Below are 25,689 nucleotides of genomic sequence, written 5' to 3'. Positions count from 1 at the left end.
CTTCCTTTGACGATCAATTCCTCACTTGTCAGAAGGGATAGGATCTAACCCAGGATCCTGGGCAGTTAATGGAGTCTGCCTTTTCAAAGGGAACACCTCACTCAATCCGACTTTGAATACAGGCTTGCCAACCTCCGAGTGGCGATCAAACAGAAGGACCACAGTGTGAAGATTGGAATAAAAAAACTTGTGTGAATGTTGTTGCCAATGTAAAACATATAGTCGTCAAACTGTACATTTTTTTTGTACTTCTGGACAGAATCTTGCCAGCTGTTAACCTTGTTAGGCTGTGTGCCATGTTTATGAAACGCTGGCAATTCCCTCTATTATGAAATAGCTGTATCTGATGAAAATATGTGGAACCTGTTGATTGTATAACAACAGATTGAACATGATAGGCATTCTATTTTGAGGCTGTAAGACCTCAAGAAGGCATCAAAAACAAGGTTACACCAGTTCTCACAGTCTTACAGTTCTTTTGCTGTCTTCAGAGACCTCTAGATTGTTTGCCGTTTTTTGGCTGTTTTCAAGATTTCAACTTTCGTTATAATCACGTGTTATCCTTGAAAGAAAAATTATTTATGTAATTGATATTCTGTATACAAAAATATTCCTTTGAATACAGTGTTTTATATTTGTTGATGGAAACAGAAGTACAAAAAATTCTAAAGTTTGACTACTATATGTTTTACATTGGCAACAACATTCACACAATGTTAGTTTTGTTATTTCAACCTCTGGGTGGGGCCTGGGGATCTCCTGCTTTTACAACTGATCTCCAGCTGACAGAGATAAGTTCCCTTGGAGAAAAGGGCTGCTTTGGAGGGTGGACTCTGTGGCATTGTACATTGCTGAGGTTCCTCCCTTCCCCAAACCCCGCCCTTTCCACCCTCCAAATCTCCAGGTATTCCCCAACCCAGAGCTGGCAACTCTACTCAGATATCAGACATTGTCCTGTTACTGGCAGGACCACTTGTCTGAGGATTCAAGGGCAGACTGAAGGCATCACGGCTATCTCAGTTCACAGAAGCTCCACAAGGATCAGCCTTTGGATATGCAATCAAAACAGAGGCTAGAAGATCAAAGTCACTATCCCAGATGGCACGGAGAGACAGGCCTCCTCTTAGAATGTAATGAATTTAACTTATTAATTTCTAGAAGAGGGGAAAACAAAACAGTCAATGAAGACCAAAATCAGTCAGCAGGTAAAAATTATACTTTTATTTTCAAATTGGCATAAACCAGAAGAGAGCTGGAATTATGACTGATTCTATGGTGCCACTGAAAAAGGCCCAGATGACTTTTGGAGAGGGCATGCAAGCCCGTAAAGAAGAAAAACATACAGACAACAGATGAAAACCCCAAAATATACTCAAACCGATTTTTTAAAAAGAATCATTCTAATAGACACTGAAATCTAGCTCAGAAAGCCAAGATGTACAGACTTTACGTGAATAAAAATGGCTACACGGATGCGACTTAGCTGTTTTTGTTGGCTTTTAAAAACATTTTATTTATTTAAATACAGGTTTAGGTACTTTTCAGCTATTGGAAAAAAATAAAAACGCAAAAGTGCATAAGTCAAAGAAGGCAGAAAAATAAATCAAGCAGTGAAAAACTTTCTTCCACAGCAGGAGTGAAAAAGCTAGGAGAGTAAAAAAAAAAAGGTGAATATTGTAATTTTATTTGGTCCTCTAAAAATATTTATTCACATTATGATATTTTGCATCTTCCTCGTGAGAAAAAAAAGCTGTCCTCAAGGATTGTCTATACATGATTTTGCCTCATCCTAACTAGCTACAAAGGAAACAGCCACTGCTAAGCTTGTGCTTCTGTCTTAGCACCAAGGATGTGACTCCCCTGTCCCCTTCCCAACTGAGTCACTCTTGTTGGCACCTTGAGAAAGGTCACCTCCAAGGCTAGAAGGTCCCCAGACACCTGCAGATCTCCAAAAAGTCAAAAAAGCCACTGCTGCTACTTTCTCTGCATCAAACACATTATTTCCCTTTAGGGGTACAGATCTGGTGGGGAGGAGACTGAAAGTGCCCTCCTTCTAGCACATTTCTCACTAGTGCAAAGTCTATGGGGGGAAGTAGGGGAAAACCTATTCAAAAACCATTTGTGCTTCCACAACCGTTACGATTTGGTAACTATTTCTGCCGGCTAAGATCTGCAAGTTGGGGTGCGTGGGAAGTTAATAATTCAGTAGCTGCAGGGATCCAGACAAATGTTTAAAACTCTCCTGTCGGGTGATGTTAGAAGGCAACACACTGGGATTCCTTCCCAGGTACAAAGAGATGCAGGAAAACCTCTGGAGGAACGAAACGAAAAGCATCTTGTTGCTTTCAACTCTAGGGAGGGGGCCTAGAAACCAAGGGAGAATGCTCTGCTCTAATTTTCACTCCTCTTGCTAAGAGACAAAGTGGATGCTTTGTACTATTAACAACATTTATTTTCTTTGCACTGAGGTCCACAGAAAAAGTAGGGGTCATATACGGGATGCTAACCCTTGATGTGCCTTTGGGCACAGAAAGGGGGAAGGGAAAAGCAGATAATGAGCACGTAGCATGCAAGAAGCTGTGGAATGGCAGAGAATCTGTGCAGTCAATGCAAGTTTCAGTTTGGTCCTTGTGTGTTCCAGCTTTCTGGAGAGGTATTAGATTGAACACCTAAAAACTGGAGGAAGTTCAGTGGACCCAAACACCTCCCCTTGAATATACCTTTGAAAGGCAGCCTTTAAAAAGCAGATTTCAGACGCTCACTTCCAGAGACCCACACGGTCACAAGAGGCAGCCATTCACTCTGACTTGGTGGGTTACATTTAAGACACAGGGATTCCCCACAGGTCCCTTCCATATGGGCAGCGATTTGCAGACATCACTTGCAAACACGGAAGAGGCATTAGCTCCACAACCCCTATGGAAATAGCTCAGCTGTCAGATCCATGAACTGCCAAGCCACTTCCAGAGGAATGTGGTCCTGCAGAGGAGCAGTTTGTGCATTACTTTTCAGGCAGAATTTGTCCTTCTTGGCCAACACAGGAGTGATTTTGGAAAGTCACTGCCAATCTTTAAAACGCAGTGCAAAAAGCCACTACGAGCACAGAATGGAGACTTTCAAGGATCTAGTGATCTGGGGAATGGCAGCGTCCCTGCCCCCCCCCCCCCCCGCTTTCCTACCTGCACACTCTCATGCACGCACACACCACCTCATAAGGTTCCAGTTAGAGAAGTTCCCTGCCATTCTCACATGAGCACAAGTTGCTTTTGGTCCATGATGCTACCCCAAGCCAGCAACAGCACTTGCCAGCTAAGTACTAAAGAGACGGTAAGAGGTATATTTCTAGTGCAAGGTAAGGTATATGTGCTCCCCTGACCCTTTCATCCAAATTGCCAGGCTGGCTGGAGGGCAGCGGAGAGAAGAGAGAGGGCTGTAAACATTGTCTGGCTCAGAAAAGGTACAAGAGAGGGAGATGCTGTCGTCTACTGGTCTGCCTCTTGGGTTCACGGGAAAAGTGCTCCATCAACCTTTGGTGGATCCCCACGAACAACACCGACAGAAGAAGGTGAATTGGTCCCAAAGACAGCATTGCCAAGTGTGGCTCTTCTTGCCTAAGAAAGAAAGGGGCTGCTACGGGTAAAATGGCTATTTAGGGAAGTGCCTGCCTGTCTTTACATCTTAGGTGCCAACAGAATTCAGGTCATGGGGGGGGGGAAGCATGTATGTGATACACACAAGCACCAGAGGCTTTAAGAGAGGTGGCTGTATGCATCGTTAGCTGGGTGATTCTTGCATAGGCTGGCTCAAAAGTCATTCTAAAGCTGTTTGGGGAGAGGGGGCAGTAAGCATTTGGAATATCGCTGTCCCTCCCTCATGCTTCCTCCAGCCCAGAGGTAGAGCACCAAAGGGGAGCTGTGCAAACTGGTCCTCCTGATTGGTAAGATCTTACGCTACACTGGAAGCCCAGGGCCCTTTCTGCTCCAGACTGCTTATCCTTTCACAGGAATGCCAGTGAGTGCAACTCTCTCCCAACCCTGCCAAAGTAGACACCCGCTCTTGCTTAGCCCTGGCATCCCGAGCCAATGCTGGGGTGTGTTTGCTACAAGTCACCCCTTTCCTTCTCCGAAACTCTCTCCTGCCATCCTTCACATTCAGCACTTAAAACTGGCCTTCAACTTCCTTGTAGACATTACAGATATGCTGTTTTGTACAAGCAAGCAATAGAAGATGGTTCCACCAAAGGCGTTAAAGTGAAGTATGTGTTTTCTCTTTGATTTTTGTCAAGCTGATATTTAAAATGTTATAGAAAGGAAGACAGGGGAGTCAAGGTTCACATGCAAACAATAGCCCTGGGGCAAATTTTTCTAGAGGAAAATTGGTCAGAGGCTCTCCCCAAGTTACTCAAGGCCCTACAGCCCTAAAAGCAAATATGGCACCGGGTTTGTTCCCCTTAGGCCTCCCTTGTTCCTATTCCCATGTAGAAGTTTGGTTAGATCAGGCTCACTTAATTCAGAATTCAAATCACTTCCCAAAATGGCAGGTCCCGGGGGAGGGAGGAGAGCACAGTGCCAAGTCCCATGAAAGCAGAGAGAGGGGATGGAAGGACAGCTGGTCTTTTAAAAAAAAGTTTTACAAGGATAGTTTGAAAAACAGCAAGAGAGAGAGACACCCCAATGTCAAATGCCTCCAAAACAAGGCTATGTTGGCAGAAGAATAAAAAAATGGCCATGCCAGAGGCTCAGAACAAAGTAACCGATGTGTGACAAGAGACAGCAGAGAAGGGATAATGGAACGAGAAGCACACGATGAGAGCCCTTCCCCCTGCTTGCTTCCAGGGCGGCACCCAAGCAAGGCTCATATAGCCTCCACGTAGTTGGCGGGAAGCATGCCTGTGTCGCCGGTCCGCTCAACGGTGCCGTACATCCAGCCGTCATCGATCTGCTGCACGTTGATGATTGTGTCACCGTCCTGGAAGGAGACCTCGTCCTCATCTGCCGCGTTGTAATCGTAGACCGCACGGAACCGCTTCTGAGGTTTTAGGGTAGAGGGCGTAGGGAGGAGAAGAGACAGATCAGTGCTCAGGGATCCCCACAGGTGTTGCGTGAAAAGCAAAAGCAAACGCAGACTAATGCTGCTCAAGTTGGGCCTGGTTCCAGGGAGTGCAGTTCGTACACGGAGGCAGTTAAGAATCGGGGGAAAGGGCCATGGTCTGCCAGTGACCAAAGTATCAGGGGGACGTGGAAGGTAATCTCCTGCCTCTGCCCTGACTGGCGCTGGAGGTACTGAATCACAGAAATGGTAGCAGCCAATAATTGACATCTAGTTCTACTGGATAGGAGTAGCTACTTCAGACATAAATAAAAGAACAGTTTCTAAGAACTGTCTCTGGGCACTGGCAGCCACCACAAGCAATGATGAATGGGACTTTTTGACTCATAACACTCCCCGCCACTTCAGTAACACATTATGCTTCAATCAAACTACCAGTGGGCGACGAAGACGAAAGGAAAGCCATTAAATCCATAGCTAATCTGGTGCTATGCTACCATAATGGCACACTGTGACCTGGGACCTATGGGATGATGTGGAGGCAGACTTTGGCCAGGGAACAGGACTGGACTTGGGGGGACTTTATTGTCACAGCCAATGGGACCAAGGCTGGCACTAAAGGCAGAGATGGCCTTAGACTGTGGCCCAAATTTCAATGCAACCATGGACTCTATGGGGAGCTAAGAGCAGGATGACACCATCTTTCAGACTCTGTTTTCATGGGGGGGGGTTGCCCCCCACCTGGATTTTAAATGCAAATCACCGTGTGCATTCAATGCCACCAATGTGCTTTGCATATACACCTCACATTGTCTGTGTGGCTGCGTGGTGTGTTCCTGGAGTCAGGTGATTTACTTTGAAGGGATCTTCCTCTCCTCCACAAGATTAGAAAATTATTAAAGAATTGTATTTCCTCGTCTGAACCTTCTGTGTGCTCTTGTGAAAACCCATTAACACCATGCACATCTCCATGCAAGCAAGGAGACACTCACAATAGGCAAGATGTCATTAAAACGATCCGATCCGCTTCCCTGGCCACAAAAAAGGGTAGCTAGCCCTCGGTTCCCTGATTCCCCCTGAGTTGCACTCACCCCTCCTCCGGATGGGGCATTGCGCTGTACAGAGACAGGTGCTGCTGGCTCCTTGTAGCCATAGGACTGAGATGCTGCTTGTTGTGGTGGCTGGTGGTGGTACACTGGGGAAGACAAGAAAACAGTCAGCCAACTCTTGGTGATTGATGGGATTGCAGGGCAATGCATGCCCTAGAACCCAATACAGAATTCCAGCTTCCACCTGAGACAAAAATTCTGTTGGGTCTTCTGCTCTGAATGGCCTCAGCCATAGAACTGTTCCAACCATTCCAAGAAGAACCTACACAGGCAACAGAGACTTGGTTCTTGGGGAGTTAACGGAGGCCACAAGTCGACCCAGCTATTCAACAATTGCTGCAAGGGTCCCCCCCCCTCCCTCAGCTCAAGAATGACCCCAGCTCATTTACCAGGGGTACTTGGTTGGATGTGGTGGGGCTGCTGGTGTGGTGGCTGCTGCTGCTGCTGCTGCTCTGCTGGCCTCCTGTAGTTGGCGCCCTCCTGGGAGTTGCGACGCTCCAGTTCCCCTCCTTCCCCACCAGGTGTGCCCATCCGGCTCTTTTCAAATTCTTCATGATACTTTATCTACAGAGGAAGGACAGGAGATAACATTAGAACAATAGGAAATAACATTAGAGCTGATAACCGGTCTCCAATGGCAAGTCTTTGAGTTTGGTCAGCGAGGAATGATTTGACCCAGTGCAGCGCACAACCCCCTGAGATGCCTACTTCTGCCTCCAAGAGCCTCAACAAGATGGCATGGTCTACTGTATCAAAGACAGCAAATAAACATCAAATAGCAGCAACAAAGAGGCCTGGCCTTTGTCTACGTTCAGATGGAGGTCTTTAACGAAAGCCAGCAGGGCCAACTCCATCCCACAGCCTGGTCTGAAGTCAGACTGAAAACCAGAGCAGATGAATTACCCAAGGCCACCTAGAGTTGGTGACGTGTTACTGCTCTCTCAATCACTTGGCCCAAGAAGGGAAGAATAGAGGCAGAGTGCTAATTGGCTACATCATCTTCTGCCCTCACCCTGATCCAGATGAAACTCCGTGGTTGAGATCATTGTGCTGACAGTCATTAGAAGCTGCAGACAAGTGACCAAATAACAATCCAAAGGCTGGGAGGTTGAACAAATATAGGCTGTGCCCTATTAACCTGAACCCTGTCTCGCTCACTCTGAAACTCTTCTTCCCTTCATTCAAAACTGAGAGGGTACTGAAATGCAGCATGCACACCAGCAGGTGGCAGCAGAGAACCATAGCAGTGCCATGTTAGGAGGACTGTCACCATCTCCCCCATTCTGGCGGGGAATGGGTGTGTGTGTGGGGGGGGGGAGAATAGCTTGGCACATACTGCAAAATCCAGTGCCAGTCAATCCCTCCCTTCAGACGTCTGGGCTGCCCTTTTCTAGCCTGTAGCCAAGAACACAAATTGCTTCAAACAAAATTTTGGAAAGATGCTTTTAGACAGATGTTTGTTCATTGCACGTCAAAAACCGACACTTTTCAGGAGCTGAAACAAAAGGAGGGCAGCAGCTGGGAGAGGGGGATTATTCGCTCTGTCGGAAACCGGCATGTGCAGGTTGGCAAGGCAAATATGTGCCCCTGCAGCCTCCTGGGTCATTTTGGTGGCCGAAAACAATGTGGCGGGGGGCAGGAGCTCCTCATTCCCCATGCTGTGGCACCTACCAGAACCAGGCCCATCTGCATACGGGAAGTTGCTACTGGAATTTGCAACTGCAGTATGGCTACAAGTGTAAAAAGTAATGCTCAGTGTTGAAAGCCACATTTCTCAGAACATAGCCATGCTACATTCCAGCTTTAGAAAGAGGGACAGAATCCATGCACAGACAAACCCAGGTTGCTATTGGTAACCTCCCTCCATCTACAATCACGTTCCATCACAGAAAAGTTTGCCTTATGTTATTAAAGAAAAGATTCAGCCCTCTGTAATAACAGCTCTGCTAAACAACCCAGGTACGTTTCTGTCATTATACCCCTGAACCTTAGGATGAGGCAATGCATCACCTGGAGTGTGACAAGGTAGGTGAAACAGAATTGAGGGCATGCTGTGTCTATGCAGGTATATGGGAATTCAGATAAGGGAAGGCACTGAACAGGGGAGTGCTGGGCTCAAGACCAGTGTTCCCAGCCACTCATTGACACAGGAAGCCCTGCTCAGCAACAACCTGGAGCCGCAGAGGGTCTTGCACTGCCCATTGCCCATTTAAAGATTACAGCAGTTATATTCTGCTCAGGATGTGAAATGCTCCACTCAGTGGGGGGGGGGGGTTTAGAGGGAACACTGCTCAAGACCGTAGCATATCTCCCTACCCTTGGGTGAATCTTGTCCTAGCCATCATCCTTTACACTCAGTTTTCCCAACAGCTCTATATGAATAGTGACCACCAGTCCTCACAACCACCCTGTGACAGGAGGAGAGAGGCAAGGATGGTAGAAAAGAATCTACAAAATGGGCTGGATCCAGCCCCCACAGGGCTTGTATGCGGCTCGCGAGCAACTGGCTGTTGTCTGCTTCCTTCTCCTTCTCTCTTGCTTCCTTCTGTGTCACAGTTTGTTTTGGTAGGGTCTCTCAATCACACAGGAGCTACAGAGCAAAGCCTTTCTTCCTTCCATTGGCTGAGGCTCCTTCCTTGGGAAGGAAGGGGGGGAGGGAGGGAAAGGGCAAGCGCTTCTTTTTCTTCCATTGGATGAGGCTCCTTCCCCTCCTCATCCCCTGGGGAGGAAGAGAGGGGGTGGGAGGGAAAGGGAAAGAGCTTACTTTGCCCAGTTCCCTCAGTCGAACAGAAGAGCTACAAAGCACCTTTAAGACCAACAAAGCTTTATTCAAGGTATGAGCTTTTTGCCTTGCTACGGGGGGAGGAAAAGAGAGGAAGAGAGTTTTGTTAGGCTCATTATGCCAGGGCTCTCCTGGATGCAATTGGGTTCCCCTCCTCTCTCTCACTGCATTCATGCCCTCATGATCCAGTCTTTCTCAGTAGGAAAGCCATGTGAACTATTTAGATGAGGAATAACAAAAGGCCAGTGAGGTGGATTAGGCTGAGAGACCAAGTTCACCCAGCATATTTCTTTTGCAGACTGGGGATTCTGAATTTAGACTTCCCAAATAGTGGGCTGATACTGACCACTATACATTGTCATCTCTCTATACTTGCAGTGTCTTGTGCTGTCTCTCTATTCTTGCACTGGCTTATAGGAGTTGTAGTTATTTCTCTGGGGAAGACTATAGTTTTGTAGACAAACACATAGCTCTCAGTCTGTGTCATGGTGCCTTCACATGTACTTGACCAGCACACGAAGCGACATATGTGACAAAAGCTTGCAATGCCCAGCCATTTCATGTTTTCCCCTTAGGCTCAGAACCTTGACCATGAGATTTCTGTAATGAATCAAAAGTAGGTTTGCAACGTACAGATAAACACCTGAACAACACCTGAACAGCATACTCAAGATTGCTACAGCACACTGTCTCCAGATTTTAATGCAATAGTTCAGAGCAAGAGGTGTCAGTTATCAGAGACTGTTAAACAAAATATTGTAAGAGTGCTAATATTTTAAGCATGTTTTATTTTAAGTTTTCAAAAATATGTGTGTGTGTTTGTGTCCTTTATAAAGTTTATAACTCCACTACCTGGCATTACATTTTATGACACACATGGCCTGGCCCAACAAGGTCTCATTTATGTCAGATCCGGCCCTCATAACAAATGAGTTCGACACCCCTGAGCTATGAGGTACAATCTGAAAGTTGGAATCTTATGTCTTTGCAGTGCATAATTTATTCTGCTTCTGGTAGCTTAGGAAAGGGTTGAGTCAAGCTCAACGGTGCTCTCTCAGACTACCGCAAATCCTGCCAGATCTCCACTTTTGCCCTCTGGCTCCTGAAGCATCAACAAACAACTGCTCACATTGTTCAAGCTCATCTTTGCACCCACAAAGGAACACACATAGTTCTGCTTAGGTGTCCCCTTATTTAGTGGTGCACTCTCTCTCCTTTCCTGTAACAGGTGATGGAGAATCCCCTTTTTAAGGTTCCAGGTTACTGAGTATAACCAATATGAAGGCGGAATGAGTCAGAAGATGGATCTCCCCTACTACCCACCCACTGGTGTGCCTATGCTGCTCCGGAGATTTCGCCAAGGAAACTAGGGCAAACTGAGTTATACCAAGTCATGATCGGAGAGCCCCTTTCCCAAGGCAAACATTCAATATCAGCCTGCAGAGGCTTACAGTCAAGAGGGGACTGAATGGAATTTGTAACTGAAGAGGGAAACAGCAAAGCAAAAGGGTAATTGCTCCATTAAAGAGCTCAAGCGTGGTGAGCAAAAGGCTACAGGGCAGAGGGCCTGGGAAGGGTCTCCCTGTGAGACGGAATTTGGTCTGCTGGGCTCACCCAGAATTAACTCCCAGAGTGCCAGCTCACACAAATGGCTACAGCCAATGATTAAGGGCAGATCAACAGGCCACAAGGAGATTTTTTTTTTAGACAGCTAGGGTTATATTGAGTGAATGTAAAGAAGCCACCACATATTTTCACTCACTGGAGTCTTGGATATCCAATTCTTTTTGCTAGCTTGCACTATGGTTACCATTTTGTCCCTTCTATACACTTTTATTTTTCATACCTGTTAACCTCTCAATTCTGGAACCCTTTCTCCCCACGGTTTCATCACTTGGCGTGATCACCACAGCCCAAGTCAGTGAGATCCAGTGGAACGAGTCTTGCTTGGCCTTAGAGATCATGGGTTCAAATCCCAGTTTAGCCAAGTGCTTACTCAGAGGCCGTGTGGCAGTTACCCTTGCAAACAAACACATTTGCTAGGGGCATAAACTTTTACAACTCAGAGCCTGTTATAGGATGCATGACCACTTCATCCTCTGAAGAAATGGACTCTGATCCACAAATGTCACAATACATTTGTTGATCTCTAAGGCGCCACAATACTTGTTTTTACAGCAACAGACTAACACAACAACCGTTTTTGGATTCTTGGTTTCCCCTCTATAAAATGGGAATTAAATGCTCTTAACCAGAGCAGGGGTGAGGTGAGTGAAGCACACCCATGTATCTGATTATTTATGTTCCAGCCAATTTGTAATTTTACACTTGTGCCTTAGAATGGGAAACATGCCTAATGTTGAATTTAAGTACTTTGTTCCACTTGTTTTCCAATAATTTGTATTGGCACTTTCACTATTCAAAGTACTGGATTTGGACCCAAGAAACTGAGGCTTAGATCTCTAATCAGCCATTAAGCTTACTGGGCACTCTTGGGGAAAATACACAGACACACATACACAATCCTATCCTGTAGAGCTCTTGTGGGAAAAGGAGCTGCAAAGCACTTTCCATGATGAAACATACAACAGTGACTATCCCTGGAAAAGCTGAGGACATACTCTGGTCTGGTTTTGCCATCTCCCTACATCCTAGAGGAAGTCAAGTTCTGTCTCCTCCTCTCACTGGGTCCTTAACAACTGGCATCGTCACACCTGTCCCACTCCATTACAACTTCCAGCAAAAAGACCTGTGAGCCCCCCCCCCCCCCCCCCACCCCCGACACTGGGTTCAAATCCCTCAGTGCCTGGCTGCCAGAACTGCTGCATACAATTGGCAGTAGAACAGAGGTCAAGGGGAAATCAACCGAAGGCAACAGCAGGAGGCAGTTTTAAAATCGGTGAGCATGTGTGTGTTATTGGCTGTAGTTTCTGGGCATGAGACACGCAGCAGAGTTGAGACAGAGTTGCTCAGCCACCCCATGGGAGGAGAAGCAGGCCTCCTGGATCTTTACAGACACAAACTAGACTGTATGTGGCTCATTTATGATGCACTATTCTGACATAAATCACATGCTATTATGCTCAAGCACTCGGACTTGAGCTCTTCTGAGAAAGTTCAGATTTTAATGCTTACCCATACCGCAAATTATTCATATTGGGGGGGGGGGGGACGGACGACAAGAATACAGAGCAAATCTTCTAGACTACATTGCCAGAGTTAAGTGCCAAAAGCAGGCTCAAAAAGGTCTCCAGTTTAACAGCAGAAAGTTTCCAGCCCTCGTGATAAAAATGGAGGCATTTTTTCCAAATCTTCATAAGCAGTCAGAAAGTGGTGCTCTAGTCAGCTCTTCCTCATGCCTCTAGCATGCCTTCTGCCCCACGTTCTGCAATTTACAACATGCCTTAGTCTGTGATAACAAACATGAAGTTAATGTGTCCTTGAACCAAAAAAACTGCAGTAGGAAAACTAACTCATATTTCCTGGCAAACATCACATCCCCTTTGTTAAAAATGTTTGCTCACCCCTACTGGCAGGAGGACGAAGTGGGGAATTAAGTTATACAAGCTTATTCTTTCGCCAAAATTGGATGATTTAATGGGAGTCTACCAATTCTGACAATGTGTTGCAGTAGTTGCAGCAGCCGAGGGAGAGAAAGCCAAGTTTAAGCAGTTTTGCATGTAATAAACTGTATAGGTACACAGAAAGCCATATGCAGGACAGCTTACGTTGCTGATTTGATCCTGAGTCTTCTTGATTCGCTGCAATTCGGGGGTATCAGCCACCACACTGAAGCCCTTCCCTTTGTTCTTTTCAAACTCCTCCTTGTAGCGAACCTGCACAAGCGAAAGAGTATTATTAACAGAGAGAAACTCATCTTCCTCAGCTTCAGCAGCCCCATTAACATATACAAGTCTCCAGAGGTATGAGGTGAATGGAGAGGGAGGATTGTGGGTCACCATTCCCCATAGCAACAGAATCCACAACTGTGGTGGGGCAGAAGCACCTAGAATTCAATAAGGATGAGTTGGAATAAGTGAATGAGTTACAGGGCAAACACCCAGTGTTCTGTTTTTTGGAAGCAAATATCTAGCCAGACAGTTAAAAAATTTTTTAAAGCCCTGCTACCAACCACAATGAAAGCACAATGAAATCCATCCGTTTCATAAGGACAAACCTGTGCTGTTGACATTTTCAGGGCTTGCTTAAGAACAAAGGCTCAGGTGAGGTCGGGTCAGGCTTTGAGAAATCATGTTAGACTTAACCTCATGGGGTGTTCATGTGTTTTGGCTTGGAATATGTTTTGAGGGAAGAGGGCGACAGGCAAGAAAACAGGGCTAGCTAGTCTGCTAGGATAGGAGGCGTATGAGAAAAACACAGAAGCTCCTTCTGTGCGAACCTCTGGGTTCCTCAACAGGGATGCAATGATGAGAGCTAGGATTTTTGTTCTTTAAGCACAAATTCTGGAATTTATGCAAGTGCGGTTGTTTTTTTGATTTATTTTTAATATCAAATGAACAGCATTAGTCACTGTCCCAACTTCCTTTAATTTTTGTCATATGAGAGGAAAAAACAAATGCTTATTGTGGAGACAGTCGCTTTTAAACAATATATTTGAAAGTACATTTTATATGTCTACAGTATACAAAGGAAATTATTTTTATTTACTTTATTTATACACCACTTTCCCCCACAATGGGGACCCAAAGAGGTTACCTCTTCCTCCCCTCCTCCACTTTATCATCACAGCAACCCTGTGAGGTAGCTCAGGCGGAGAGCGTGTGACTGGCCCAAGGTCAACCGGCAAGTTTCTATGGCAGGGTGGCTAGAGCTCCCCACCTGGGTGTCCCAGGTCCTAGTCCAACACTCTAAGCACTACAACACTGATCTCAGTATGGTGCAGAAATTAGTCCAATGAAGATTGTCTTACATAAAAGTCTTCAAACCACATGTTTTGAGTAAGCAAAAACTTTGCCTTAAAAAGCATTATGTTCATTCTAAAAGAGAAAATATTTCATTGCCGTTTCCTCCCCTCCTTTTCTTGTGATGTCTCAAAGCTTCTAATTTTTCCACTGGAAAAACTGAAATTGTCTCTGGGGAAATTTTTTTCTATGCATTCTTCCACGCTTTCACATCTCTTGCTCCCCTTTCTAAGCGCTCGTCATGGCTTCTAGATGTAGTCTAACACAGATGAACCCCAACTTCCCTCTCGAGCTTGGAACTGGAGAGATCAAGGAAGGACCCTCCCCACAGTCATTGTATTCCCTAGGGCCAAAATGCATTGCAACTATAAACTGTATAATCCCCTTCCTTCAACCCTAGCTCAGAAGGCAGCGGGGTGTGTGTGTTGTGTGTTGTGTGTGTCACCACAGCAAGCAAATTTGTTAGTTCCTGCTAACGCACACTTCTTTGTCATATGAAATGTAGGACCAGACCATAAGACGCTATCAATGAACTGTTGTATGCTTTCCCCTTGCTAGTGTAGTCTCAGAAGACAGCATTACATTCTTCCTGCTACTTCATTTTCAAGTGCTCCAACTCACATGCAGAAGTCTGAACATGTTCACCATGATCTTTGTGATGCCATCAAAACTGATGGAGCTCTGTAGCTGCCAAGGCTTAAGGGCCAAATATAGCCCCCCACATGTGTTTTAGCTAAATAAACTGCCACTTCATAGGAACCATCAGATTTTATTATCTCCTTAACTACAAGATTGCTATTTATTGTGTGGGCCAGCCAATTGTTCTAAAATACCCTCCTGCTTTCAATTAGTTTGCCTACAGCTTTAATCCTGGGGCTACCCCTTGAAACTCCTTTAATGTGATCATAAGGGTCAGATTGAGACAGACCAGCAATATTTGTGAATTGCTAAAGTACTGAGAAGTTATCTCATGAGCCCAGAAATGGAAAGCCTATGATTGCCAAACTAGTTCATGGACACAAAAGAATCTCCTATTCTAAAAATCTGCCCAAGTCACATGGTTTTAACAGCTAGCTAGTTTTTTAGTTTTTTCCTCAGGTGTTCTGTTGATTTAGTTTAAGTTTGTATTTTATTTCTTTTTCCCTGTGACCCACCTTCAGCACACACATGAAAAGATGGGATGTAGCTGTTCTAAATAAACACATTTTTATCCTGCTGTTCCTTCAAGGATACCTCATTTTACTGTTCTCATTGTTATCTTCAGCCCTGTGGAGAGGGCTGGGCTGAGAGGAGAATCATTGGCCTGAAGTCATCCAGGGAGCTTCACAGTTGAGTCAGAATTTGAACTCTGCCTCCCAAGTCCTAGTCTGATCCTCTAATACAGTGATACTTGCTCGATGGCTCAGGAGGCATCTGAGCACCTGGCATCCACCCCATGCTCCAGGAAAGCGGGTAGCTTTTTAAAGAAATGGGAATAATCTCATCATTACTATGGGCCCAAGATAGAACTGCTTCATTTTGAAAACGAAACACAACTTGTCCATGATGTTTGTATCTTTGGTTGCACAGTTGTATGGGTCCTTTATATGAGGCTGGGTCATCACATGCAGCTGAATCAGGTGGTGGCAGAATGAGGCACACCACATGCTAATCCATAAAGCAAAGTAGTGCAGAGACACAACCCAACATGCTCAGAGGTTCTCTGGTAATTAAAGGGGTTATATTATAGTTATATATTACTGTCTGTGTGCATTTGAGGCCATATGCAGGGCATGTACTAGTCATGTGGCTCTTTTGGTTGATGGGATTTGAGAATGTGGCTCTCCGTGGTCCATGGAGTAAGGACCACTGTGAGTCTAATCACTGCACAAAGACTAGCTCATCCTAACAGTACCTAAACTATAGCAGACATAGGACAGCATATTCATTTTAAACATACAAGCCAAGTCCCCTACCCAAATTAATTTTACATTTGGCAATGACATCAGATATACAGATAAGAACAATGGATGTCATGATGGTCCAAGCAAGAGCTATGATAGCATGTAAATGTCTTCTTTGACGAAAGATTCTGCGCCACGCTAAATTTAAGTTGCTCTGGCAGAGAGATAATTCTTTACTCAGCTACCCAATCCCTTCGAGAAAGGACCAAAGCCCTCAAATTGGCTGCCCACTGGCTGTAAACAACCATTCTGGCATTCCCACTGAGACCCAGCAGAGGAGAAGACAGGGGGCCTTGTTCTCAGAGACAGGAGAGAGACAGCCACAGCTGCAAGCAGCTTCCTGGATCTCAAACGTTTGAGAGGCTTCAGTAAGTAGGGTACGCCAATACAGAGCTCTAGTGTGAGGTTAACAGGCCCTGAAACCTACACAATTTTGATTTTAGTAAACAGACGGATCATTCCTGGCAATGTTCCAAAGTGTACTTATCCTGCTAGAACTGAGAGAACAACTCCAGCAAAAAAGCAAGATGCTCTCCTGCCTTCCAAAATGGATATAAGTAGCTTTGTATATGGCATCTGCCACAACAGCATCAAAGGGAGGCTAGGCAGAGTAGGCAAACATCTGGACTGACTGGGCTTGGTGTAAGAGTAGGTGTGGTGTTTTGCCATGTAAATACTCTGTGCGTGTGCTTTATTTCTATGTTTTAATGTGGAGTTTTAAATGTACATTGCTGTGATCTAAAACATAGGCCTGCAGAGTAAGAAAGAGGGGGGCTGGAAGGGTGAGGCAAGTGATAAAATAAGCCCGTATGGTTAGGTCTACTTAAGGAACCATTACACTTCTGTACCTGTCTGAATCCATTCAGCTAATTAGCCATACAAAAACGGTTAAGCTGTTGTATTTATAAACTCTACATATGTTTTAGAAAAATAACTGTTTATTTTAGAGAAATAAATTTTTACCTCAGGGCCACCCCACGCACTGTTTCGCCAATCTACCATATACAACTAAGTCATCCTGCTCTTGCCAATCTACCATATACAACTAAGTCATCCTGCTCTTTGAGTCTAACTTAAGACTTCTAAGGTGACAGCTTTTGGTGGTGGCAAAAATAAGGAAGGCAAGGATGCAGCATGGCACACATCACCCCAGAACATTATGGAGATACCTTTACAGAGGTTACTCATAAAGGGGTCACATAGAGAAAAGAACAAAAAAGTTACAGCATGCAAAGCTTTACAGTTTTACACAAGGGAGCCAAAGGTCAGGTGCATAAATATCATGCTGAGTTTCAAGCCACAAACATCTGCATAATGCAAATCTTGAGCTTTGTATAGTCCATTATCAGCTATTATACAGAAACTTGTGCTATCAAACCGTTTTACCCCTACACTAAACCATGGCAGCCCAGAGACAAATATTTTACCTACTTTGCATATTTCCAAACATGAATAAACCTCCAGCCCCTACAAGAACAGAAATGAGTTCTCTAGGCATAGCTATCCCACCTTTTCAGTCTACATCTCACTATGGTACAACACAGAAACTATCAGCTTCTAGTCAACATCCATAGGTTTAGAGGCCCCCCAAGCAATACTTTTCCAAATAGGGGTACCTATCAGTCCCCATCAGCCCTAAGAGGACATCCCCAGAGGCCTCTGTGTTACTGCAGAAGCCTCTGGGACATGGAATCCCATCGTTTTGCACTTGGAACTGGCTGAGTAGAAACTCCATGCCTTCTTCATTGAATTCTTCAGCAGGGATTGGCCAGGGCACAGAGATAATTCCTGAGGAACTTGCATTTTGGGGGGGGGGGGGGTTGAGGATTGATGTTGTACCAAAGTTATCCAACTCCTCCACACCTCTCATTGAAGTTGGTTTTATCATGTCATAACATTCTTGAAAATTTGACTGATGCATTCAAATCCCTTAAGGTCAGCATACCTTAAGGACTGCCTTTCCCCTTATGAACATATCCAACCATAATGATAACCCTTGAAGGCCATACTTTGGGTGCCTCTGCTACCTGTAGTTAGGCAGGAGACAACATGAGAACAGGACTCCATAGTTATGGCATCAGAATTATGAAATTCCTCCTGCCAGAAGATGCATTTGTCCCCCTCTATTAATGTCTTCTCCCAGTGGGTAAAGACTTTTCTATTTTTGTTTCGCATTCTTCCAGCAACCCTCCTTCCAGTTGCTGTGTATGCATCTATGTGTTTTGTTTTGTTAGATGTTTATTGTCGTATGCTTTTAAAACCTTTTTTAAAAATGTTTTTGGTACTTTGGGGATCCTCAACTGGTTGGGAAGGAAGCATAAATATTTAAAATATTAATAATAAGCTAATCACAGAAGAACAGAAGGTATATGCCTGTGACTGCTGGCATGTTTGTAAATGTTCCCTTTATAAAACTTACAGAGATTCTCAAATTTAGATCTTCTGTTGGCCACAGCAGTCCATTACTGGAATAAAAATGCCCCACAAATATACCTAGCCGTCACATGAAATATTTAGCAGTTCTAGAGCACTTTCGGTATTTGAAGTGCTTCAGTCATATAATTCTTACAACAGCCCTCTATGATGAAACGGTATTAACCTCAGACTGCACAAGGGGGGAGGGGCCGGGGGGGGCTTTCCTAAAGTCACCTAATGAATTTCTGGCAGAAGAGATTTGAACTGGGACCTCCAGGATCACTGATCAATCTTAGCTCCTCTACCACACCAGCTCCCTAAAGACGCTGCTGTATTCTAAGGTATTATTATTATTTATTAATGTATTTATACCCCACCCTCCCCGCAAGCGGGCTCAGGGTGACTTACAAGAGCACAAGTGCCCACGTATAATAAAAACAAGATAAAACGATAACCATTAATATCAACAAGAATAAGTGCTCAGTAGAAACAAGATGGTCTCCGTATAAATTACAAGATAATATCGGTCTTCCATTGGAGGTGGTATTGTCCTGTAGTTGGTACATAGCCAGTTCAGTGATACCAGCGCCACGCAATATTATGTCAGATATTCCGAGGGCTGTCCCCTTGGCCCCGTTGTTACCCACACCACTGGTGGTGGTGGTAGTGGCGGCCCCTACGTGAAAGCCTGGCGGAAGAGCTCCATCTTGCAGGCCCTGCGGAACTGCATAAGGTCCCACAGGGTCCTGATCTCCTCTGGGAGCTCATTCCACCAGGTAGGAGCCGCCACTGAAAAGGATCTGGCCCTGGTCACAGCAAGCCTTACCTCCCTGGGGCCTGGGATCACCAGGCGATGTTGTGTCCCTGACCGAAGTGCTCTTGGGGGTATGTGTGGGGAAAGGCGTCCCTCAGGTAGGTCGAACCCTGGCCATATAGGGCTTTAAAGGTAAGTACCAGCACTTTGAAACGGATCCGATATGCTATTGGCAGCCAGGGCAGTGCACTCAGCCCAGGGTGGATGTGCTCCCACTTGGGGAGACCCATCAACAGCCTGGCCACCGTGTTCTGCACTAGCTGCAGCTTCCGGATCTGCAACAAAGGCAGCCCCATGTAGAGAGAGTTACAGTAGTCTAGCCTCGAGGTGACAGTCGCATAGATCACTGTAGCCAGGTTGTCACGGTTGAGGAAGGGAACCAACTGCCGAACCAGCTTAAGATGGTAAAATGGTGATCTGGCAGTGGCTGCCACCTGGGCCTCCATAGTTAAGGAGGGATCCAGGAGCACTCCCAAACTCCTAACCTCTGACGCTGGCACCAAAGGCGCCCCATCGAAGGTCTGGAGAGGGATCCCCAACTCCGTACCGACACAACTCAGGCACAAAACCTCCATCTTTGCTGGGTTTAGTTTCAGCCGGCTCAGCCTGAGCCACCCAGCCACTGCCTGTAATGCCCAGTTCAGATCTTCTGGGTCAGAGCCCAACCGGCCACCCAACATCAGATAGAGCTGGGTGTCATCAGCATATTGATGGCAACCCAGCCCATACCTCCTGGTAAGCTGGGCAAGGGGGCGCATGTAGATGTTAAACAACACAGGGAAAAACACTGCCCCCTGAGGCACGCCACACTCAAGTGGATGCCTCCGGGACTGTTCCCCTATCACCACCCTCTGTCCCTAAACATATCTTACTCTGCAAGCTGACAAAATGAAAAATCAATATAAAAACACAAAATAAGGCTATAGTAGTTGGACTTAGTAGTATCTACAGAAAAAGGAACTCGTGCTTCTAAAAGGGTTCAGAAATTAATATCCCTTTGGATTTTGCAGGGGGCGGGTGATAATTACGTTTCTTCTTATTTTCCCCGATGTTCATTCTAAGGAAGGAACAACCCCCACCCACTTTTTACAGTTGTACATAAGGTATCTCTCCTCTTGTGTCTTAGCTGTAAGACTGCTGGCCTTGGGCCAGTCACACAGAAAAACTCAGTTAATCTATCTGTAAAATGGGAATTCAAATGACTGCTCCCCCAAGTAAAATCCATTGCATGGCATAGAACCAGGGCTATTTTTGGGCAGGAACGCACAGGAACGGAGATCCGGTTGGCTCCCGAGTTGGCCACACCCAGCAGGATCTCATTAGCATAATAGGCCACACCCAACAGCAGAAACTCATTAGGACTGGCTACATTGGGGGGTGGGGGGTGGCCTAACACGCAAAGGAGTTCCTGCTATAAAAAAGCCCTGCGTTTTGACAACAAACAAGGTAAACAGAATAAGAAGCAAAAGGTGAGTGTGTCTGGATGACCACACTTCTGCGAACATGGGGTGTGTGGCCTAATATGCTAATGAGCTGGGCTGTCAGAGGTGTGTCCTAATAAGCAAATGAATTTCTGCTGTTGGGTGTGGCCTATTATGCTAATGAGTTCCTGCTGGGCTTTTTCTACCAAAAATGCCCTGCATAGAACTATTAACTGAATTATGGGGAGGGGGGAGGCTCAACCAGGAAGCAGGATCCCAGCTACAGTTTTGTACAGTGTGTGTAAAAGGGGCCATTTCTCCTGCACATCAGAGGGTGGGGCACCAGAGTGCTGCAAGCAGAGGAAGTGCTTCTCAGACAAGGCTGGCTTTCAGTTCTCTCTGTCCTTTTATGGGCACTCAGCTGGAAGCGACTCAGCTCTGAACCTCACAGGCCAGACCGAAGTGAGTCAGGCAGGCCCGCTCCCTCTTTCCCATGTCCCACTCAATGCTGGCCTATTATGAGCTGGTAGAAAGAGGATGGCAGGGGTGGAAGACTAAATGCACTAAATGGGGAAATTTGGAGTGGGGGACTAGCAGCCCCTCACTGAGGAAGAAATTCCTTTCACCAGACTTCAACAAAAAGTTACAGAAGCATTATTTCCCAGCAATTAAGCAGCCTGTAATCAAGTTTTTGACTACTGTCGTTTAACCCAAGAATAATCATATCAATAATGGAATTATTCTGAAACAGTTTGCAGTTTACCCTCAGCTGTGTGCATTCCTCACAAGAACTGGGTCCTGGGCACTTTTAATCTTTCCTTTTCTTCTTGAGGGCTAGCAGCTTGATGGAAAAATACAATGATAGGCACAGGCTTGAAAGTGTTTGAGCACTGGCTGGTGAAATCTCAGAAACCAGGTGAAGAAGAATGGTTCATAGTTTCCTTGTACGAAGCAGGAGCAGAATACGGACCAACGTGTCTAAGTTGCAGATTTCATTTTTTCTTTGGTTCAGGGTTGCTTAGCAGCATAGAAACAGAGCGATTCCATCATTGAGCCAACTGTGCAAATAATGTTTCGTACTAAGTGTAAGCCACGTTGCTTTTTTAAAGGCAAGTAAAAGTTTTCACTAAAAAGTCCAAAACTTGGTACTAAAGACAAGGACAGTCAAACACACTAACAGCTACATTCACATGCAAGGAAACAATGACTGGATGAGCCTGTAGAGGTCATTCTTTACTTTTGCACCACTTGTATTTACAGGAATACTCTTACGTATTACATTAATACTTTCCCCATAGTCAAAGCCATGCAAGTCTATCTCAGAGTTCTCCTCTGTTCTTCAAGAAAGGAACTGAAATTCCGTGCTGGACATATTCACCACATGGAGTGGGTCTTATCTAGAGAAATTTACAAGACCACAAAAAGGCATTTTGCTAAGAAACCAGTGCATGCTTATTGTGTGGGAAAGTGCTGCCAAGTCACACTACATAGGTGCCTTACGCCTTCCTTAGGGGTACTTCAGAAACAGGACATCTTATCTGGACCAAATCAACCACAAGACTCCAAGTCCAAGGTCCTGCCCTACTTCAGCATTTTTCCTACTCCCCCAAGATGCTATTTTAATCATTCAAGGCAGCAAAATGACAGGAAGTAAGCCCTCTTATTCCAGGGTCAGTTGTGGGCTGCAGGCATTAAAATTAACCCACCTAGAGGGCTTGTTTACTCACACAGAAGATCATTGTGTACTTCCAGCAAGCTACCAAAACTAGCTACGCCTTCTTAGCCTCTTAAAATAAAACCCAAACCTCTGAGGTACGTGGGAGGCCTTTAGCGTGGCGGACTCAATCCCAGATGCTCTTGGAGATGGTCAGCTCCAAGAGCTACCAGATGATACAATGTGCAAGACAAGGTTTCTACTACTCTGACCTCCAGGGCATAAAGTATCCAGAGCAGTTTTTAGTATGCCTTGCCCCGAAGGCCAAATGCTCCTTCTTCATATGAAAAGTAAATTTGGAGCCACTTGCCTGAACCACCACAATGCCTTAAGTGTTATTCCAACTACAAGCAAAGCTAGCCCCCCACAACACTTCTGGGGCTGTTCATCCTACACACCCCTGCCTACAGAAGCTGCCTGCTTCCCAGTACACACATACATACTTCACAACAAACTATGGAAATGGGGAAAGGGGTTTTAATACCTACCAAAAACAGCAGGGGAAAATATAATGGCCACACGTAATGGACAGGGAGGAAAAGGGCTCAGAGATCCAGATGGGGCTATGAGCTAGCAGCTGAGGGACAGTAGTATTGCTTGTACACCGAATAGCTTAATTCTATCATCCTTTTATTTAGGAAGACGGGGGAGGAGTATGTTTGATGTGTCCCAATTTAAAGCTATGTACCGACCTGAAATGGTTTGGCAGACTTTACAGTGTTGTCCTATGGACAAAAAAATAGTTAAGCTTCTGAGGAGTTTACAAGGTTTGACACCTATAGGTAAGAGACACACTAAGGATAGGCTTCATTCACTACATTTTAGTACCAAGCCACGAGGAGCTGACTTTGGGCATCCAGGGCAGGAGACACTTCTGGATCATTGTTAGGTTACCTAGACAAAGGCCTCCTTAAGATACCTTGGTGGTTTCTTTTAACGCTGCATCTTGTGAAGCCACCACAATTGGGATGCAAATGTGGAAGTAGAAGAAACCCAGATCTCACAGAACAGCAAAAAGTTGTCACAGTGTGTGTTCAGATGCGCCGTTTGATCTGGTGTCGTCACGCTTAAGAAATTGATTTTATATGCACTATCACACAGTCAACATCTGCCTCCCGTCCCCAGTCGTTGGTTTCCGGCTCAAAACCGCTTTAACTCGGAGTATTTTGTTGCCAGGTCCCAAAGTGGTGTTTTCTCACCTCTCCTGTTTAAAGCCGCATTTTTCCCCGAGTGATCGCTCCTCCGGTGTCAATCCACTTCCAGTTTAAACCCCCCCCCCACTCGAAAGCTGCCCAAGGCTTTTGCTTTTCGCCTGCCATTTGTTTAATGCATTGGCAGCGTGTGCATAGGCGGAGCTCTGCTACCGTGTTTAGAAAACCGTCATTTAAACAGTCACTTGTTTTAGAGTTTAGATGAGTTCGGGACCTCAAGGCGGCCATTTTTGGGTCAAACGTTTAAAGGGAAGTCTTTTGTTGGAGGGGTTGGATTGATTCGCCCTGGTGGTTCTGTGCATGCGCCATGGTAGTTTCGTAACCCAATTTCTATGGAGGGGCGCCTATGAGCATGCGAAAACTGAGAGAGGAAAAAACCCGCCACTGCACGCTCCCGCGTGTCAGTAGTATAGATGCCGGGGAGCAACATGACTGCGCAGTGAGGCGGTAAGTAAGGGAGGTAAGTGTGATCACGATTATCCAGATCAAATATATTCCAGTTAGAACCGGAGCAGTTTAACCCACTCTCAGCACGCCGTCTGACCGCACCCACAGACTGCTTCAGAAGAACAGAGTTTCTATACAGGGGGCCTCAAATCACAACTTTCCAGTCAAGCTGGCCGCCTGCTTGTCTCTCAGTCACCTACATAACTCAGCAACAAGAGAACTGGAGGACTTCCTTTCTTCATGCAATACCAAGGATCCATGACACTAAATGTACTGGCTCCTGTTGATACATTCCCATACTTGGAGACAAAAAGCAAACCCGCTGACTAAGGAAGGAAGATTTTTAGAAGAACACACAGTCTTTCCTGAAAACAAAGCTGCACAAAATACAGCACACTAAGAAGTGTGCTTTAAAAAGAACATAGCAAGTATGCCCTTCAGATGAAGAACAGGGAAGTCAGTAGGTGCTACCACTAGACACAGTGTACCAGGCACTGCACAGAACAAGTGACATGACCCTTGCCCAAGCAACATCACCCTTTGCCCAAACAACTTAAATCAAGGTTAGATGTGGAGGCATGACAGCCTCAATGTGAAATATATGTGCCTCTTATAACTCTGCAAACTGCATCAAGAAGTTACCTAGGAATGTGAATTTTAAACTGTCTCAACCACACCTTCACTTAAGTATAGAACCATCTCCTTAACAATATACCAGAAACATCTGTTTTCTGCATCACTGCAACCTTTTAAATCCACCTGTACTCAGGTACAGAGTACTAGCCATAATAAAAGGGGAACTTCTTTAGCCTGTTGAACATTTTATTTTATTCTTAGGAACAAAGTCCTTAAAGTACTTCATAACTTAACTGAAAACAATCTGTCTTCTCACTGGGAAGTCATCATGTTTCCCCAAAAATGCAGTAATGAAAACAGAAAAACACAAACTGCATTCACAAACATCAAAGAAATACTGACTTTACTGACCAATTTTTTAAAAAACTGACAAATTACTGACCAAGATGAAAAAACTGACTTTTACTGATTTTACTGACCATTTTCCACCCCTGCATCATGAACCTCTTTGCTGGAAAATAACACTTCTGCCTATAGCTCATGGGAACCAGTTTTTCCCAACTTGAGGATAAATTCAAGCTTGGATCGTCTCTTGTTGTATTTATATTTCCCCACATAGCCACACACACACAAAAATTCCATAAAGACTGTGCGTAGCTGCTTAAGAGTGGTGGGCTCCCAAGCTGAAAACGGTGACATATTTATGTCACCTGACTGATTTCTTCCCTCTTACAATAATAGCTGCCTGATGTGTAAGACACTATCTACAGTTTTTTTGGAAAAAAGCAAGTAAGGAAGTCTCACTTGGACTCAAGCCAGTGAGGAATGGGAGAAAGCCACTCCCCAGCCTGAAAGAGAATAAAAGGCCTGCTCTCAAGATGAGGTTGGACCACTCCAATCACAGGGAAAGTTCCATCATGGAACCAGATTCAAGGTGAAGCCTTTTCCACAGATATCAACAACAGCCATGCAGGCCTTCTCCCTGTTTCCAGGGTAATGTGAATAGGAATGTGACTAAGTTTCCTCAGAAATATATTATTTCCTAAGTAAAATATAAATGTCGCTTGTAAATACTACCTTGATGCAAGAACATGGTCCCGGGATCTTGATTTTGTAAGTATTCTTGAACAATCCAGCAAACTGGGCTAACCGTGGATCTGGCCTAACTGCTTCCAGTGCCAGAATCTGTGCATGCTGGAAGACTTTTGGATATTCAGAAGCTACGTTCTTACTAAATGCAAAGCAGGGCTATAGTTAGCACGGGGGCCACAGTGCGATGCCCCCCA

At 45.2% G+C, this 25,689-nt stretch overlaps 1 protein-coding gene across 1 annotated transcript in view; it reads right to left on the bottom strand.

The window, feature by feature from the left end:
* Positions 1-3,845: 3,845 nt before the first annotated feature.
* The window catches only part of LASP1 (LIM and SH3 protein 1), a 62,467-nt gene continuing 40,623 nt past the window's right edge, over positions 3,846-25,689 (bottom strand). Inside the window, exons 4-7 of the mRNA XM_015408520.1 lie at positions 12,669-12,776; positions 6,548-6,722; positions 6,141-6,244; positions 3,846-5,028 (exon numbers count right to left, since the gene is read on the bottom strand). Of these exons, the coding sequence (XP_015264006.1) occupies positions 4,855-5,028; positions 6,141-6,244; positions 6,548-6,722; positions 12,669-12,776 (561 nt within the window). The 3' untranslated portion in view covers positions 3,846-4,854. The remainder of the gene's footprint in view (positions 5,029-6,140; positions 6,245-6,547; positions 6,723-12,668; positions 12,777-25,689) is intronic.

This window comes from Gekko japonicus, unplaced genomic scaffold (genome assembly GCF_001447785.1).
Source record: "Gekko japonicus isolate JY-2015 unplaced genomic scaffold, Gekko_japonicus_V1.1 scaffold1039, whole genome shotgun sequence".
NCBI classification, from domain to species: Eukaryota; Metazoa; Chordata; class Lepidosauria; order Squamata; family Gekkonidae; genus Gekko; species Gekko japonicus.
Note: the sequence above shows the minus strand (reverse complement) of the source record. Positions and strands in the feature narration are given on the sequence as shown.